A 16,021-nucleotide genomic window follows, 5' to 3' on the forward strand; every position below is an offset into this window, starting at 1 on the left:
AGAAGGAGAAACACAAAGTAGAACTTGGGCTGGGTCTGGTGTATTGTCTTTTGTTATTATTTTGCCTCCAGGGTTATTGCTGGGCTCGGTGCCCGCACTACAAATCTACTGCTCCTGGAGGCCATTTCCCCCATTTTGTTGCCCTTGTTGTGCCTGTTGTAGTTGTTATTGTTGTCATAGTTGTTGTTGTTGGATAGGACAGAAAGAAATCTAGAGAGGAGGGGAAGACAGAGAGGAGGAGAGAAAGATACACAACTGCAGACCTGCTTCACTGCTTGTGAAGCGACTCCATGCAGGTGGGGAGCTGGGGGCTCGAACTGGGATCCTTATGCCTGCCCTTGCGCTTTGCTGGCTTTGCACCAAAGTAAAGGACTGTGTGTGTGTGTGTGTGTGTGTGTGTGTGTGTTGGCAGGGATGATGTCTTTCATCTGGTGCAAGATGATGGAGGAGGACCTAGTATGGGGGTGAGAGTTTTATGGAAAGCAGAAATTTTACACATGTACCAACAACTGTATTTACTGTTGACCATAAACCATTAGTTCCCCCCAATTAAAAAAAAACATTAAAAAAAACTTTTAAAAAATTAAGTTTAATCATGCACCATATCCACAGAAAGTTGGAAATCCATGCCATTTTTTCTGGAATTTAAAGTGTTGTATTATTTCATCAATCATTTGTTTACAAAAAAGAAAAACTAAAAAATAAATTTGAAATGTGAACCCTTCCAAAAAAAATTAAGTTCATGAGGATGCTCTTGAGTGAGAAATCATTGCTGAGGAAATAGTATTAAAAGGAGCAGGTGGTGCCACATTCTTTGCTGCCCATCAAGACTTCCCTGACATCTAGTTCTGCCTCTGAAGTGCTCCCACGGTATGTAGTCTGTACCATGTCTGTTACAGGGCTCAGCATGCTGTTAGTCACAGAATCTTCACTTAGAATCTTCACTTCATGTGTCCGTGAAGTTCTTTTGAGGTTTATCCTCTGTACACTGCCCTGGTCTCTAACATATTGCCTGCTATCCACTGAATGTTAAGTAAATGCTGCCCAATCTCTCAGAAGTTGCTAGGTTCTAGCAGATAAATGCTCTTCCCCTCCCCCCACCTCCCGCTGTACTACAGTTGAGTGTTTTAGAGAAGATACTCACTGTTTATACATAGGCATGGCCTGCAAACTGTGTCAGGACAGCTGAAATTTCTACCGGAGTTAATTTCAGCACACGTTTTATGCCCCTCGAATGCTTTATTTCACAGTCCAATGTGTCCGATCAGAATGCAGAGATGGAAGCAGAGCCATGCAGCAGGGTTATCAGAATCTACTGGGTCATCAGAGCACAGATCTAAGAGTCTTAGCAGAAGTAAGAGATGGAAACCAACAACAATAATAACAAACAAGCTAACCCGGGATAGTACTTCTTGCCTCTGTGGTGCCATATACCAGGCCTGTTCCCAGTTCGGAAGAATGGGGTAGGGAGTGTCTATAACAACTTAGGGGTGGGTGTAAACATGTGATCTGAATAAAGGTCACAGGTGTTTCCTTGATGACTTGATAAGCAACACAGGATGCTACCAGAAAACAGTAGCATGGAACACTGGAGTCTGAAAGTACCCAAAGGTTGTTCACATTTGTAATGCAAATTTTCTATATTCTCCAGAGAAGATTTTCTAGCTTTCTTCAGCTTCAATCATACACCACTGCTTTACCCCCAACATCAGCTCCCTCCAGCTCTGGACATCTATCTACATTCTGACCCCAGGTCTTTATGTGAAGGGACATTAAAACTTTTTGGAAAAATGGAGTGATTATATTAATTTTCATTTGCACTTAGCCTGATAATCACCTGCTACAGAAATATTTGCAGAGGCTCTCTTTAAGAAAATAAATGAATAGATACCTTCTTGAAAACTTTATTTTATTAGAGAATCTAGCCCAAGTGTGAAAAAATTTAAATCATTCTATTTACCAAAACTGGCTAACAATAAGTATACTTAAAAAAAAAGGTAACAATGATCAGTAAATACATACTTTAACATTCTTAATTCTGAGACAGGTCCATATGGATATACTTGTAAGGTAAATCCCTCTGCTTAATAGGAAAAAGTCATTCTCACATGTAACATACTGTTTTCACACTCACATACATATATAAAAGTTGAGATACCTGTCTTAGAAACATGTTTACAGTGGATATACACAATAGTGTGAAATAAAACTTGAATAAAGATTTTATTCCAACATTTCTCTATTTTTAAAAATCATTTATTGTTTTACATTTTTATTACAGTGGAGATTAACTTATGCTTAATCATCCAGTCAATGCCTACTATTAACTCCATCCAATTCCAAGAAAAAGTAAAATCAATTCATTCATACACTCCAAGTCCTTTTACCACCCCACCATTCATTGCCTATGTTTTGTTTTTTTCCCCTTTTAATGGCGACACTGTGGTAAGATTGTGAAAAGGTATAACTACTAGGCTTATACGTGTAATACCATTTCTTCAAGTATTCAGAGAGCAGTACCGTTGTCTGCACTGTACATTAAAAACTACCTGTGACATTGTATATGCGATAGCTCCTGGTGGGAGTGTAATCAGGGTGTATGTCATAGTGTATGACAAAGGACTTACAGAATTCTAGAATTTTCATGACTCTTCCCACATTAGTGAAGGTCATCAGCTTACTGTTACGTATTTCTACTCTCAACTGTCAGACATGAGATCTCAAACTATGAATAAATAAAGCTTACGCTCAACATGGGTAGTGCAAACTCTAAGTAAACAGAATGACATGGAATAAGCCCCTAGTTGCCAAGTCTTGAACGGTTCAACCAGGCGGTCCTGATTTTATGATGTCTGTGACTTGCATCTCGATTCTCACATGAATACTGTCACTGTTCCATGTCAGCCACAATGACTGGAAAAGACTACTTGGTGGGGGGTGAGGGGGGCAGAAACTCATTTTCCCAAACAAGTCAGAAAATTTCTCAGTCACCTCTAGGAATCGTGGAAAGTTGGGTTTGTGAACAAAGTCTCAAACCTCTCAGACAAAGAAGGTACCAATACAGAGAACACAGATGTTCCATTTGAGGGAAGTGAAAACGTTGGCACCTAAGTCATACAGATTGTGTGGCCCAGATAACAAAAAAGGTGAAGGTCTTTTTAAGTTAAAACTTTGGAAATAAAACACCAGAATGCTCAAAAATTATGTTGTAGAAAAGTCATCAAAACAGTTACAAAATATTTAAAGAATGGTCCTGTTTAGGGTGCCATGTGAGTATCTTTAGTATTTGAACAAAAGTCAGAGCTTTGTCCTTCTGCATTTAACTTAATGTCACTTGGTAAAATGAATAGGAAAAAAAAAAAGACAAAATTCTTCCAGAGATAAATTATTGGTAAGGGGGAGGGGGAAGCAAGAGTTACATGTGACAACTAATTTATACATTTACTTACTGCAAGTTCTTTCCTGCCAAAGTGTCTACAGACACTAATAAAAGGAAAACAAAGACCAAAACAAATACAAAAGAAGTGGTGACATTTATCTTTTCATTTTCTTCTTCTACATTCAGTTTTGAGGAAAAAGTGTTCTTTCATTGTAATGTTCTGAATTCATACCTACTAAACTCTTAGATGAGAAACATTTGGATCCTAGCTTTCTAATTCATTCTTGACTGTGTTGTGTCTTCCATAAACATAACAAGCAGCGAGTTAAAAAACTTCTTAATTAAGAAACACACACACACACACACACACACACACACACACACACACACGACACACTTTTTTTTTTTTTTAAGAGAAAAGAAACCATTCCTTATCTGGGACACACACATATCAAGATTTAAAACTAAAGTCTGACGTGGTCACTTAATTGATTTAAATAATTAAGGCTTCTCGAAGTTTCAGTGCCAAAACTCCCTTGCATCAGTATTTGAATAAAATACATTTGCAGTTTAGACTTGTGCTTTTCACATCCATCTCAATTCCAGGGACTTTCATTAGTACGATCAGATGAGGGACTGTTAGAACTGTTTACTGACATTTTACGTTTAGTATTCGTTAAGCCTAAATCCTAACAGTAAAAATGCAATGACTGAACAGAGATTTGTTACTCTCCTGTGGGCTGCTGGCTCATTTTACCTTCTTTTCGTGTTTAATGTGGCCATTTCTCTTGTACTTGCCATTGAGGATCCCATTGTGGTAATGTCCGTTAATGGCGCTATGCTTATTTCTAGACCACAGACTTGTCATTTTTCTGTAGATAAATTTTGTCGCCCAGGACAAGAGGAAGTAAAACAAGGCAGCACCAAGCAAAAGCACAAAGGCAATATCCAGTAAGAAATACTGCCAGAAAGAGATCTTATGGACAGCGGCACGGAGGTGATGGGCTCCGTTGTGCCGGAGAATATAATCTATCCAGTAGACAGTTCGATTGACGGGGTGGCCGGGCTGATCCTTATGGATTTCTGAAAGCTTCTGGGCTCTCTGGCGGTAGCTGTGCAGGAGAGGCAAAACAGAGAGGTCATGTACACACAGCTGACTCTCTCAGTTTAAAAGGGAAGGTGACACGCAAAGCACAAGGACCGGCATAAGGATCCTGGTTCAAGCCCCTTGCTCCCCACCTGCAGGGGAGTCGCTTCACAGGCAGTGAAGCAGGTCTGCAGGTGTCTGTCTTTCTCTCCCCCCTCTATCTTCCCCTCCTCTCTCCATTTCTCTCTGTCTTATCCAACAACAATGACATCAATAACAACAATAATAACTATAACAACAATGAGAAGACAACAAGGGCAACAAAAGGGAAAATAAAAAAATTAAAAAAATTTTAAATAAAGAGAAGGTGATACATTGTCCAGGCACAGCGTTTAAGAGCTAGAGATGGATGATCTCCTCTTAATATCATCAAATAAATTTTAAACAGATGAAGAAAAACTGGAGTCTAGGTACATTGATATGATCACAAAGCTGAGAGTGAAAAAACAAAACAAAACAAAAAACCGCCAGGGCCCTGGAGGTGGTGCACCAACAGAGAGCATACATTGCCGTACACCAGGACCCAGGTTCAAGTCCCCAGCTGCCACCTGAAGGGGAGAGGCTTCATGAGTGGCGGATCTGCAGGAGTGTCTCTTTTCTCTCTCCCTTCCCCCTCCTTCCCTCTCAATTTCTATCCCTAAATAAAGGTGGGGGGGAGGGACGGCTGACAAAGAACCATGGATTCATCAAGAGACTGGGCTCCAGTGAAAACCCTGGTGGGAATAAAAATAAATAAATAAATCAGTAAATAAATAAATGCTTATGGGATCCAGCTCACCGAGTATGGAACATGCCTTAAGTGTGTGTAAGGCTCAGACTTGAGCCCTGGCACCATATGGTCAGCAGAGGAATCCCCACCAACAGTGGAGTGATGCTATGGTATCTCTCCTTCCATCTCTCTCCTCTCTTTCTCTCACTATCTGGAATAGAATGGAAATGTTGGCCCAGGCATAGAGGTATTGTGCAAATGGGGCTCAAATTCAAAAACACACACATTAATGTTAGACTGACTAAAAAGCTCACCTGGATAGTGCACTGCTTCGCCACAAACACAACCGAGGTTCAAGCCTGGCCCACACCATATTGAAAGAAGCTTGAGTGTTACATCAGTCTCTCTCTCTCTCTCTCTCTCTCTCTCTCCTTCTCTCTACCTCCAGGGTTATCTATTTCTGCAGCTTGGTGCCAGCACTTCGTCTTCTTCTAGCGTTTGCCCTTCTTCCGTAGCCAGTCAACAGGTCAGGCTGAAAGTTGTCAGGAGCTGCTTGTTGCTGGCTTTGAAAGTGACTGGGATCCATGTGGATTCAGTCGGCTAGGAAGGATCGTCAGTTTCCCCAATGAATGGGTGCCAGCACTATGAATCCACCATTCCTGGAAGCCTTCTTTATTCCTTCCTTCCTTCCTCCCTTCCTTCCATCCATTTTATTCAACAGGACAGAGCAAAATTGAAAGAGGACAGGGAAATAAGAGAGGAAGAGAGAAAGAGAGACATCAGCCGATCCTGCAGGTGGGCAGTGGTGGAGCTCAAACTGGGATCCTTGCGCAAGGTCCTTGTGTTTAGTACTGTGTGCACTGATCTGAGTGCACCACCGCTTAGCCCCCACTTCTCTCTCTTTCTCTACCTCTCTGTCTTGCTCTGTCTGATAAAGTCAGCCCAGAGTGATCAAGTGTCAAGAGATACCCTATTTCCCCCCCCCCAAGTTAGTATGTCTATAACAATATTGGCTATTTGGTTTATACCAGAATATTTTTGGACATAAGTATATCAAATCATCCTTTTAAACCAGGATTGCAAGTTAACTATGGGATGGTGTCATAAATTTCAATTAAAAAAAAAAACGTTCACATGCAATGACTTCTAATAAAGCACACACCATTCAAATCATTATCATGTCTGCAAATGACTAAGGCTTCTTCCTACCCTGAATCAGAAAAGATGTCTAGTTACATATTTAAACTTTTCAAGGGTTATATGCAACTGGCTTGTGATTTATCTCCTATGTATAGTTCTGAAATGAGATAAACTGATTTACTGCACAAAATAAAAAAAATGTTGTGGAATCAAAAATTCCCGTATACTTACAGACTACAGAGCTAGAATTTCATTGCCTTGGGGCCTGGTTTCTCATTTGGCTATGCTTATACCTCACAGAACATAGACTGAGTCTGTGTGGATAATACAGCTGTTGTTCTTTCTACATATATAAGGTCTTTATGACTGTTCTGCAGTGATTCCCTGCTCCTAGCTACCAACTTTTAATTTAGAGCTACATTTTATGAAGCTTCTTTAATATATATATATATGGGGCTAGGCGGTGGTGCACCTGGTTAAGTGCTCACATTACAGTGTGCAAGCCCCTGGTCCCCACCTGCAGGGGGAATGCTTCACAAATGGTCAAGCAGGGCTGCAGGTGTCTCTCTGTCTCTCTTCCTATCTCCCCTTCCTCTCTCAATTTCTCTATACAATAATAAAGAAAGAAATTTTAAAAAAGATATCTTTTTTAAAAAAATATATATATGAGACATACCATTTTTCATAATAATATCAAATTAAAAAAACAACAATACAGTAGGCAGTAAAAGAAAATTTGTAGGGCAAAACCAAAGAGCCCCCCCCTACTCAGGCATCTTGGCTCACAGAACATACAGTATCAAGTTCCCAAGCTGGACCAAGACAGCACCTCCTTTTAGGAGTCAGGAGATGGAGGTTGCCTCTATGTGCATATACAGTAGCACCATGAAGCTCAGGGTACTTGAAACCAGCCTTTTATCTGAAGGTTGCATTCTTTCATGATAAAGCATTTTTTCTCATTGCTGGCTGTTTCTCAGAACACAGCAGTGTAGGGACCGTAGTGTCGTACCTGGTAGAGCACACGAGTTATCATGCATAAGAAATGAGAACCTGGGCTAAAGTTCCTGGCCTCCCACCTACAGAAAGAAAGCTTCAGGAACAGTGGAGTATACTGCAGATCTTTCTCTCTCTCCCCATCTCCCCCTTCTCTTCCTCTCTATCTAGCTCTATCATAAGGAAAAAAAATGGCCGCCAAGAACAGTGGTGTTAATTTGCAGGTACTAAGCCACAGCGACAACTCTGTTGGCGATGAAAAAAAGAAACATGGAAGTAAGATGTCATATCCCACCCCAAGATAAAAATGAAAAGACTGGGGAGTCGGGCTGTAGCGCAGCGGGTTAAGCACAGGTGGCGCAAAGCACAAGGACCAGCATAAGGATCCCGGTTTGAACCCCGGCTCCCCACCTGCAGGGGAGTTGCTTCACAGGCGGTGAAGCAGGTCTGCAGGTGTCTATCTTTCTCTCCTCCTCTCTGTCTTCCCCTCCTCTCTCCATTTCTCTCTGTCCTATCCAACAACAACAACAACAATAATAACTACAACAATAAAACAACAAGGGCAACAAAAGGGAATAAATAAATAAAATAAATATTAAAAAAATAGAAATGAAATAAAAATGAAAAGACTTACTCTCTTCCAAACGTTAATTGGAGCACAAGATCAATGAAACGCCACATAAAAGTTGGGGAAAACTACAGCTAACTCCACTTGTAGAGACACGTTTGTAAACTAAGCTAACTCAAGACACACCAAGAATTTCAAGAACACACTAAAATAAAGACTCTGGTTAATCATTCACCCGAGTAAATCAATCTTGGTGCATCAATGCCACCCAGTGCCAGGGAAACCCAACACCTGGCAGTGCAAAGGGCGCCACCAGCTTTGGGATCCAGCAACCCTGACTCAAGTTTCTGCTCTAAAAGCTGTGGCTGATGACTTACACTCTCTGAACTTCAAGCAACTCATCTCTATAATGTAGATAGTGGAAACTATAAAACCCACTTACTATATGAGTATTAAACAGTAAGCACACATGGTTTGCTATATTGCAGGGACCACTGTAGCTTCTCCCTAAGTTTGGCAAATTGTGGCCATCTACAGTTGGCCAAGTGTTTGCTATTTTCTTTTAATATTTTTTTATTATCTTTATTTTTTTATTGGATAGAGATAGCCAGAAATCAAGAGGGAAGGGGGAGATAGACAGGAAGAGAGACAGAGAACCTGCTTCACCACTCGTGAAGCTTTTCCACTGCAGGTGGGGACCAGGGGCTCAAACTTGGGTCCTTGCACATTGTAACATGTGTGCTCAACCAGGTGCACAACCACCCAGCCCCTCTATTTTTATTTTCCAAATTAAAGAAAACAGGCACAAGGCATTATACTCAGAAATGCCACATAAACTTTTTTTTTAAATCTTTATCTTATTTATTGTCTAGAAACAGTCAGAAATCGAGAGAAGGGGGTGAAAGAGAGGGAGAGAGACAGAGAGACACCTGCAGCTCTGCTTCACCACTCGTGACGCTTTCCCCCTGCAGGTGGGGACCGGCTGCTTGAACCCAAGTCCTTGAACATTGTGACACGTGTGCTCAACCAAGTGCGTCACCACCCAACTCCAGACATTTTTAAATAATTGATGTGTTGACAATTTGTTGGTAGCACTTGTTTCCTGAAAATACCAGCGTGTATCACCTGCTTTCTGATCAACTGAATTCTTACCTGGGATTATTGATCACCTTCACCAGTGCTTCATACAGCTCTCCTTCAGTCACTGTCTTCCATTCTAGCAAAATCCCCATGCCTTTCGCCTGTACCCTAGTCATGGTGTCATAATGGTCTCCAAAGAGTGGGATTCCCACCACAGGCACGCCATGATACATCGTCTCGAAAATACTATTCAGGCCGCCATGGCTCAGGAAGGCTTTGATATTTGGATGCCCTGAAGACACACCGAAAGGAACATCATTTATCATCCTATTATTTTAAGAGGAGGTTTTCCCAAAGACTCTTAAAAGAGGACACTATTTAATGACACTGTTAGTAAATTTACATTTCAGACCTAAAAGTTTTAAAAGATAGCATGATGGTTTTGCCAAGAGACTCTCATGCCTGAGGCTCCAAGGTTCCAGGTTCAATCCTCAGCACTACAAGCCAGAGCTGAGTAGTGCTCTGGTTTAAAAAAAAAAAATGGTGTCCTGCCCCAAAGTAAAAGATTCTGGGTTGGGGGGGGGTGGACGTTCAGGTCCTGGAACATGATGGCAGAGGAGGACCTAGTGGGGGTTGTATTGTTATGTGGAAATGCTATACATGTACAAACTATTGTATTTTACTGTCGACTGTAGACCATTAATCCCCCAATAAAGAAATATATATATATATATTTAAAAGATATATGTTCACTGACTCCTGCTCTACATTTATTAAAATGTCTTAGAGACACCGTTATTTTATTTGTATACATCAATTAATAGCCGTGTTCAAGGAGCTAAAATGTAGAACTTTAAGGAGTAGTTTCTAATTTTCTCTCAAACACAAGTATTAAAAAAATTTTTTTTTCTGTTTTTAAAATTTTCTTATATTTATTTATTTATTTTCCCTTGTGTTGCCCTTGTTGTTTAACATTGTTGTGGTTATTGATGTCGTTACTGTTGGATAGGACAGAGAGAAACTGAGGAGGGGAAGACAGAGAGGGGGAGAGACAGACAGACACCTGCAGACCTGCTTCACTACCTGTGAAGCGACTCCCCTGCAGGTGGGGAGCCGGGGGCTCGAACGGGATTCATATGGCGGTCCTTGCACTTTGCGCCACCTGCGCTTAACCAGCTGTGCCACCGCCTGACTCCCTCAAACACAAGTATTAGCTGACATCTGCTCAGGGTCTAAATAATTAAAAGTAATGAAAGCAAATGATGTAAAAAATACCAATAAAAAAACTCAAGTTGTATTAATAATAGACATCTCCTTTTGGGCTACTCAAGCATGTACCTATATTGAAGTCAAACATTTTTTTCTTAAAAAAAAGAATTAAAAAGGGATTGAATTCCAGAAATCCAAGTGGAGTTTATGTCCTCATGCTTTTGTGTAGAAAGCAAAGGGCATACCCCACAGTATTTATAATATACAAGTCCTATCAATTTTAGAGTCCAACTTGACATTCGAGACTTACATCTAGGAACAGACAACGAGAAAATTAATTCTAAGAGATGGGATATCAAGCAGAACCTACTTATCATGGAAATACAAGAAATAATTTATCAAAATTAATAACGTATTTCAAGAACTGTATCTCCTCATAAGCTATTACTTTTTTTTTTAAGAGGGTTCCAGAACTCACAATAAGAAGTATAAGGTAATATTATTCTTAGGAGTTGGTTTATATGTCCAGAAAATATTTTCACATACCTTTTAAATATACAACACAAGGCAGATACACTATGGATGAAGCGTCCTTCACCCTGCCCCCAAGAGGAAGGATGTCATGTGGTGTATTTCATTATTTTCTTTTTTTTTTCATTAATTTATTTTTTTAATTTGAACAAAACCACTCCACCAAACCTAGTAGTGAAAATGGAGCAGAGTAGTGGAGAATAAGAGCCAAAGAGGCAAGGAAAAAACTCTGGTTTGGCCCCTACTACTCATCCAAGAGCATCTTCTAGTCATAGAAGCCAACAGAGGATCCCAAAGGTCATGCTCAGCACTGAAAAAGGTCACCAATCTCAAAAAAGGCAGAGACTCGGAGCTAAGACTTGGAGAAAACCAGAGGAGTGTTACCTGCAATAGCTTTAGACTCTCCCAGCAAATAGCATGAACACAGTTTAAATAGTCCCAGGTGTTGGTGTCAGACAAGCACTGGGATAGGTCTGGTCAAGTTTATTTCGGGAGTTGGGTGGTAGCGCAGTGGGTTAAGCGCAAGGACCAGCGTAAGGATCCTGGTTTGAGCTCCTGGCTCCCCACCTGCAAGGGAGTCGCTTCACAGGCGGTGAAGCAGGTCTGCAGGTGTCTGTCTTTCTCTCCCCCTCTCTGTCTTCCCCTCCTCTCTCCTTTTCTCTGTGTCTTATCCAACGACAACGACATCAATAACAACAACAATAATAACTACAACAATGAAACAATAAGGGCAACAAAAAGGATAATAAATATATATTTTTAAAAAGACAGTTTATTTCAATTTCCTGCTCTCTTCTACCTTATAAAGAACCTAAAGGCATAGTCATAGCAAAGACATTAAAAAAAAAGTCTAACAAGACAGGAAATTGCTTGCTTTTTCTGTTTTATCTTTTTAAAATTATTATTCTTTTTATTATCTTTATTTCTTGGATAGAGACAGCCAGAAATCGAGAGGGTTGGGGGAGATAGAGAAAAAGAGAGACACCTGCAGGTCTGCTTGTGAAGCTTTCCTCCTGCAGGTAGGGATGGGGCTTGAACCTGGGTCCTTGCACATTTAACATGTGTGCTCAACCAGTTTTATCATTTCTAGAAGATTTATAATGCCCTAGATGAGAAGAAATTATATATATATGCTAAGAGAATTATTTTCAGCTTGCTGGAGTGAGAGGGTTCCTCTTAGCCTTTAAAATAGTTATAAGCCCATTTTTTTAAATGTAATGTAAAATGTAAAGCCTCTTGTATACACTGTTAGCTTTTGGTATTATCGAACAAATGTTGAGCAAAACTGCCAAAATCAATAATACTTTCATAATTTCCTCAATAAACAATATATTGAAAGATATTCTGACATAGCTTTTGTAGAAATGTAAAGGAATAGTAACTGAACTTAAGAGAGAAATTATTTAGATTCAGTGATACTTAAAATAAGTGTATAATTACAATTAATTTTAAGTTGAGGATTAGGATCCTAATTAATATGTACATTAAGAGAAACAAAGTATATTATTTTAAAATGCTTAATGATTTTAGGGAAACTCCAGACAGAGAAGCAGATTGGCTGTTTCCTTGACCTTCCATATCTCTTCCGTTTCAAGTAGAACAAGTAGCTTCAAATTTCTCCGAGTTCTCAGATACATTTGTTTTACTTTAATTTTTTTTGCCTCCGAGGTTATCACTGGGGCTCAGTGCCTGCACTACGAATCCACTGCTTTTGGAGGCTATTTTTTCCCTTTTGTTGCCCTTGTTGTTTATTGTTGCTGTTATTATTGTCGTTATTGGATAGGACAGAGAAGAGGGAAAGACAGAGATGGGGAGAGAAAGAGAGACACCTTTCAACCTGCTTCACTGCTTGTGAAGCGACTCCCCTGCAGGTGGAGAGCCGGGAGCTGGAACCGGGATCCTTAGGCCATCCTTGCACTTAGTGCCACCTGCGCTTAACCCGCTGCGATACCGTCAGCCACCCCCCTGATATGTTTGTTAATAAAACAATACAAATATACATTGCCATCATTTAGCAACATTTATTTTGTTAGCATAATTAGGAATAAATACACCTACCGCTAATTTCTATAGTTTACTAAATTGTACTTTGCAGAAAATTAAAATTAGTGGTTGGTTTAAGGTTTGACTCCTTGGTCTGGAATTTAAGATTTGAGATATCAGATAGCATACCGTTTCTATCATATTACACATAGACTGTACAAGCCACTCAGGAATAAAAGTCACATTTGCACACTCAAAATCCAAAGTCCATGTACGAACCCACATACCACTTACCAAGCAGGTCATTTTGCGGTAACCATTCTATGAGCTTAGTGTTGTTTCCTAGATTTGTTGGTTTGGTTCCAGAAAACCTAAAATGTAGACCAGACAATCCTTCAAGAAACCACATTTGCTCATAGTACGTGTGAATTCTCTTGTTAAATTATTAATAGTTAAAATAAACTGACAGTCCTACGAAGCCATACTTTAGTGGTTACCAAATTTTTTTTTTTTCCATACTTTGATTGCTTGAGAGGTAACTATGAAGTAATTCACTAAATTGAGACCTACGGTAGCAAACACCCTTATGCTAGAAAATTGTTTTTCAGCAGAAGCCAGAGGGTGATGCAGGAGTGTCAGAGAGAATTCCCACTGAGCAGTCCAGTCCCACTGGTGTCAGCCCCAGTGCTGACACCAAGTCTAAGGAGCAAACACAGAGTACTCTTCCAGCCTGGCCCCGGAGAGAGGAGTTCTGTGGAGTCAAGGACATAACTAACTTGTTTCCTACCCTAATCTTTGGACCATAGAAACATTAAAGACGTTTAACAGCCACAGAGTCTGAAGTGAGAACTGATTCTTCCAAGACATTTCCAAAGCACAGATCTTGACGTGTTCTGCCAATGTTTTCTTCTATGTATTTAGTAGTTTCTAGTCGAATGTCCATGTCTTTGCTCCATCTGAAGTTTACTTTTCTGCAGGGTGATATGTGGTTGTCCCTTATCACTTGGCTCCATGTTTCAACCAAATTTTGCCAACCCCACTTGTTGATGAGACTCTCCTTTCTTTTCTCCATTTAATGTTCCTGCCTGGAGGTGTGAGGGCTCATTTCTGGACTCTCAATTCTATTCCACTGCGTGTATCAAGAGCAGTTCCAGTACCAGGCAGATTTGATTCTAGTAGCTCTTTCGTGTGATTTGTGGTAAAGGCAGTGTGATGTCTCCAGTCTTGTTATTTTTTTCTCAAGACAGCTTTGGCAATCCTAGGTATCTTCTGGCTCCACACAGACTTTTATAGCTTTTGTTCTATTCCCATGAAGAAATCTGTGGATTCTTGATGGGGACAGCATCATACATATTACATAACTCTTGGCAGGATGGTCATTTTAATGATGTTAATTCTTCCAATCCAGGAGCATGGGATATCTTCCTATTTCTTTGCATCTCTTTCTATTTCCTTAAATGACAATTCATAATTGTCAACATACAGTTCCTTCGCCTACTTTTTAAGTTTACTCCTAGACACCTGATTGTTTTTGATTCTACAGAAGAAGGAATTGATTTCAAAGATTCTTCTTCTATCTCAGTGTTTGTGTAGAGGAAAGCCACTGATTCTTGTAGATTAATTTTGAAACTTGCCACCTTTAATGTTTAATCATTTTCAGGATTTACTAAAATCCAGAAGTACTGCAGTCATCCAAATTTACTATGTACCCAATTGTATCATCTGCAAATAGTGACAGTTCTTTTTCTCTTCTAAATTGTACCCATTTAATTCCTTTCTCTTGTCTAACTGCTAAACAAAACACCTACTGAAAGAGTAGTATATGTACATTTATGTTCACAGCAGCACAATTTGTAATAGCCTAAACTTGGAAGCCACCCAGATGTCCAAGAACAGATGACTAGACACTAACAATGGAATGCTACTTGGCTGTTAAAAATGATGAAGTCATCTCGTTGGCCTCACCTTGGATGGAACCTGAGATTTAATGTTAAGTGAGATTTAAAAAAAATAAAGAAGAAGGGATAAATACCAGATGATCTCACCTGTAGGTAGGACAGAAAGGAATAACACAAAAGTGAAACTTGGACTGGGTGTGGGGTGTTGAACCAAAGCTAAGAACTCTGGGGAACAGGGACAAATGAGGGAGCGAAGAGGGTGTTGGGTCTTGGTATGGGATGGTGGAAATGAACCTAAGCGGAGTGCAGAAGTGTTTTGCGGACACCTATGATGAGGAGACGAGAAACTGCACCCATGTGTATACTGTACTGTAAACCATTAAGCCTTCAATCAAATTACTTTGTAAAATGTGAAAGCATATGGTAGTAAATTACCAATAAATTAAGAAGAATAGAAACTAGAGGGCTGACTCAATTCACTGCTGCATTTCCAGTGTCTACTCACTCAATAAGCAGATGCTAAATGAAGTGCTGAGGTCTGATTTTTCAGACGCTGGCTTGGAAATTCCAGAGACATAAACAGTGGCTTACAAAGCAAGCTAGGCTCACTCAACTAGTGCTAACAGGATGGTTACTGTGCTTCTGAAGGGCTGGTCTGTTGGATAATAAAAATAAAAAGTCTTAATGAAAGATATAAAGTGGCCTCTAGCCAAGACCTCCTGAAAGAGTTGGCCTAGTAATTCATACATCCATTATTTTTTTGAAAAATATTTATTTATTTATTCCCTTTTGTTGCTCTTGTTGTTTTACTGTTGTAGTTGTTGTTATTGATGTCATCATTGTTGGACAGGACAGAGAGAAATGAAGAGAGGAGGGGAAAACAGAGAGGGGGAGAGAAAGACAGACACCTGCAGACCTGCTTCACCACCTGTGAAGGGACTCCCTGCAGCTGGGGAGCCGGGGGCTTGAACTGGGATCCTTATGCTGGTCCTTGCCCTTGGCGCCATGTGAGCTTAACCCACTGTGCTACCGCCCAACTCTCCCATTATTTTTTAAAATCATATTCCAACACTGATCTGGAGAGTTTATAGAAATACATACAATTAAAAGATCATTTACAATTATGGAAAGTAATGGAAGAGTAAAATGAGTGGAAAAAATGGATGATAACATAAAAATGCATCCCAACAGGACCTTTCTTTGCTCCATCTTCTTCCATTGCTCTAAGTTAGATGTCTGTCCCTTTATCCATCATGGACTCTTCTAAACTAAGAGTTCAGTACAAACCATCAGGGATGTGCAGTCATTCTGTTAGGAAGTGAATACCCTGTGCTTTATAGGCTAAGCAGAGAGGGCAGAGGCACTCAAGAACACCTGTATTACT

At 40.0% G+C, this 16,021-nt stretch overlaps 1 protein-coding gene across 7 annotated transcripts in view; it reads right to left on the reverse strand.

Moving 5' to 3' along the window:
- Positions 1–1,888: 1,888 nt before the first annotated feature.
- Positions 1,889–16,021, reverse strand: part of UGT8 (UDP glycosyltransferase 8) — a 193,256-nt gene continuing 179,123 nt past the window's right edge. For all 7 annotated transcript variants that reach the window (XM_060186115.1, XM_060186120.1, XM_060186119.1 and 4 more), the window contains 3 exons: positions 13,034–13,110; positions 9,089–9,308; positions 1,889–4,491 (listed from right to left, as the gene is read on the reverse strand). In XM_060186115.1, the coding sequence (XP_060042098.1) occupies positions 4,128–4,491; positions 9,089–9,308; positions 13,034–13,110 (661 nt within the window). In that variant the 3' untranslated portion in view covers positions 1,889–4,127. The remainder of the gene's footprint in view (positions 4,492–9,088; positions 9,309–13,033; positions 13,111–16,021) is intronic.

Source organism: Erinaceus europaeus, chromosome 2, assembly GCF_950295315.1.
Source record: "Erinaceus europaeus chromosome 2, mEriEur2.1, whole genome shotgun sequence".
In the NCBI taxonomy this organism is placed as follows: domain Eukaryota; kingdom Metazoa; phylum Chordata; class Mammalia; order Eulipotyphla; family Erinaceidae; genus Erinaceus; species Erinaceus europaeus.